Below are 2,094 nucleotides of genomic sequence, written 5' to 3'. Positions count from 1 at the left end.
ATTAATGAACTTCTGTAACACTAATAAACTGCATCAAACAAAAATATTTCCAAATTTGAACAATCATAACAATTTAACCTATCCCTTTATAGAATCATAGAGGAGTTCAAGGGGTGAACTTGCAAATTGAGTTAAAGACTAGGGTTAAAACAGGTAGAGACATTATATAATAATACACTTCTATGTGAAACTACTTTACCTAATATTCTTATAGGCACAACTAATGGTATAACTCATATATCTATATAACCCTATAATAAGTGAACGTTTTCTTTAGTTTTTCTATACCCTTCTCAAGTACCCTTACCCTTCTTTAAATATTGCATGTCACCACATTAAGGTTGAAAAGGCAAACATAATAAGATGGAAGTACTAGGATGCAACACCAGCAGTGGAAGTGAGAGTAAAAAGAGCTGCAGTAGAGGCCATTGGAAACCTGAAGAAGATGAGAAACTAAAGCAACTGGTGATGCAGTATGGTCCTCAGAATTGGAATTTTATTTCAGAAAATATTGAGGGAAGATCAGGTATTTTTTTATGATTCATGTTATTTTCTCCCCTCTCTCTTTTTTGGTTAATCTTTGTTTATTTATTAATTTTTTTATATATAGGGAAAAGTTGTAGATTAAGATGGTACAATCAACTAAGCCCAAATATGATTAAGAAGCCATTCAGTGATGAAGAAGAAGAAATGTTGTTAACACTCCATAAATTGAAGGGTAACAAATGGGCTACAATAGCCAAATTCTTCCCAGGAAGAACGGATAATGCTGTGAAGAATCACTTCCATGTTTTATTGGCAAGAAGGAAGAGAGCACGCTTGGCACTTTTTGGTAACACTTTAAGCCATAATTCAAGGACTGAAAATTTCAACATTGGAATGTTTGATATGCCTCTAATTAGTGCTTCTTCAACCATCACATCAAGTTTTGATTCTTCTGGTGTTTCTTCAACTGCTGGAGAGAAATACCCATTTGGTTCTTCTTCTATTCTTTCAAGTTACCAAAGCTTCACTGCTCCTGGAATTCCAAGTGTTGGCAAGGTTGTTCCTCTTCAAATTAAGTTCTCAAACTCTAGTTATAACCACAGAATTGAGAACTTAATCAAAAGCTCCAATACAAGTAAGCAAGCACGTGATAATTCCATGGCAATGTGCAAGTTGAGCATGAACATTCATGAGCAAGAACAACATGAAGGTATTAATATTAAACAAAAAAGTGTGGCCTTCATAGACTTTCTTGGAGTAGGAAGCTCTTCTGGCCATGATGAAAGTATTATTAGACCATGATGCACATTAATTTACAGATACAATTATAGCCATTTCAAAGAGAAAACTGCAATAGAGAGATAGTACTATAGCTAGTTCTATTTCTATCTCATAATTTTCATTAATTTTATGTTGTTCTCTATAATGTGTTCTTAGTGAAGGGCTACAAACATTTTTAATGAAATCTTTATGTTTAACTTTTCTCCGTTCTAATTACTATCTCGTTATTGTTTGAGAGAACATGCTTCAATTTCTTATGACAAATTTATAATATATATTCCTTGGATATAAGTTTGCCATAGTTTACATGCAAGTTAATCTAACCCAATGGCATATACCATACAATAGTCTTATATCATCTCAATTTTGTTTACTGTCTAAACAATTTACTATTGTAGCAGTGTTAAGTCTAGAACTCACAGCAAATAACTCGGTTTAGGTGACTCACTGGTCTACAACTCAGAAATTTTCTATAATCACATTCGCTTCTGAGCTGTAGCCTTGCTATTTGTATCAAGGGTGTTCAGAAAATCAAACTAAATTAATATTATAGTTTTATTTGGTTTATTTTCAAAATAATTTTTTTTATACAATTAGATTCATGATTAATTTCAAATTGTGTACCAGTTCACTACTGGAATTCGCATTTAATAATGGTAATTGAACAATGCTTATTAGCAGAGTAATATTAAATGTAAGACATAAGAAAATCAATAATGTTCATTGAAACAAACACTATTAAATTTGATAGACGAGAATATACATTCAACAATACTTGCTTCTTCAACAACTGTAGTTGAATGTACGCCTCAAAGATTCAACAATATG

At 32.0% G+C, this 2,094-nt stretch overlaps 1 protein-coding gene across 1 annotated transcript; it reads left to right on the top strand.

Moving 5' to 3' along the window:
• Window positions 1-363: 363 nt before the first annotated feature.
• LOC109337623 (transcription factor MYB44-like) lies at window positions 364-1,287 on the top strand. Its single transcript, XM_019574637.1, has 2 exons — window positions 364-526; window positions 611-1,287. Exons 1-2 carry the CDS (start codon window positions 364-366, stop codon window positions 1,285-1,287), a joined length of 840 nt encoding a protein of 279 aa, XP_019430182.1.
• The last annotated feature ends 807 nt before the right edge of the window (window positions 1,288-2,094 follow it).

This window comes from Lupinus angustifolius, unplaced genomic scaffold (genome assembly GCF_001865875.1).
Source record: "Lupinus angustifolius cultivar Tanjil unplaced genomic scaffold, LupAngTanjil_v1.0 Scaffold_9_22, whole genome shotgun sequence".
Classification (NCBI taxonomy): domain Eukaryota; kingdom Viridiplantae; phylum Streptophyta; class Magnoliopsida; order Fabales; family Fabaceae; genus Lupinus; species Lupinus angustifolius.
This window is presented reverse-complemented; position numbering and strand designations above follow the sequence as displayed.

What these genes read in the sequence shown, in the direction of transcription:
- LOC109337623 (XM_019574637.1), top strand. Translation starts at nt 364, where the DNA reads ATGGAAGTACTAGGATGCAACACCAGCAGTGGAAGTGAGAGTAAAAAG. An exon ending in AAATATTGAGGGAAGATCAG is followed by an intron (nt 527 to 610) that starts GTATTTTTTTAT and finishes TTTTATATATAG; the next exon opens with GGAAAAGTTGTAGATTAAGA.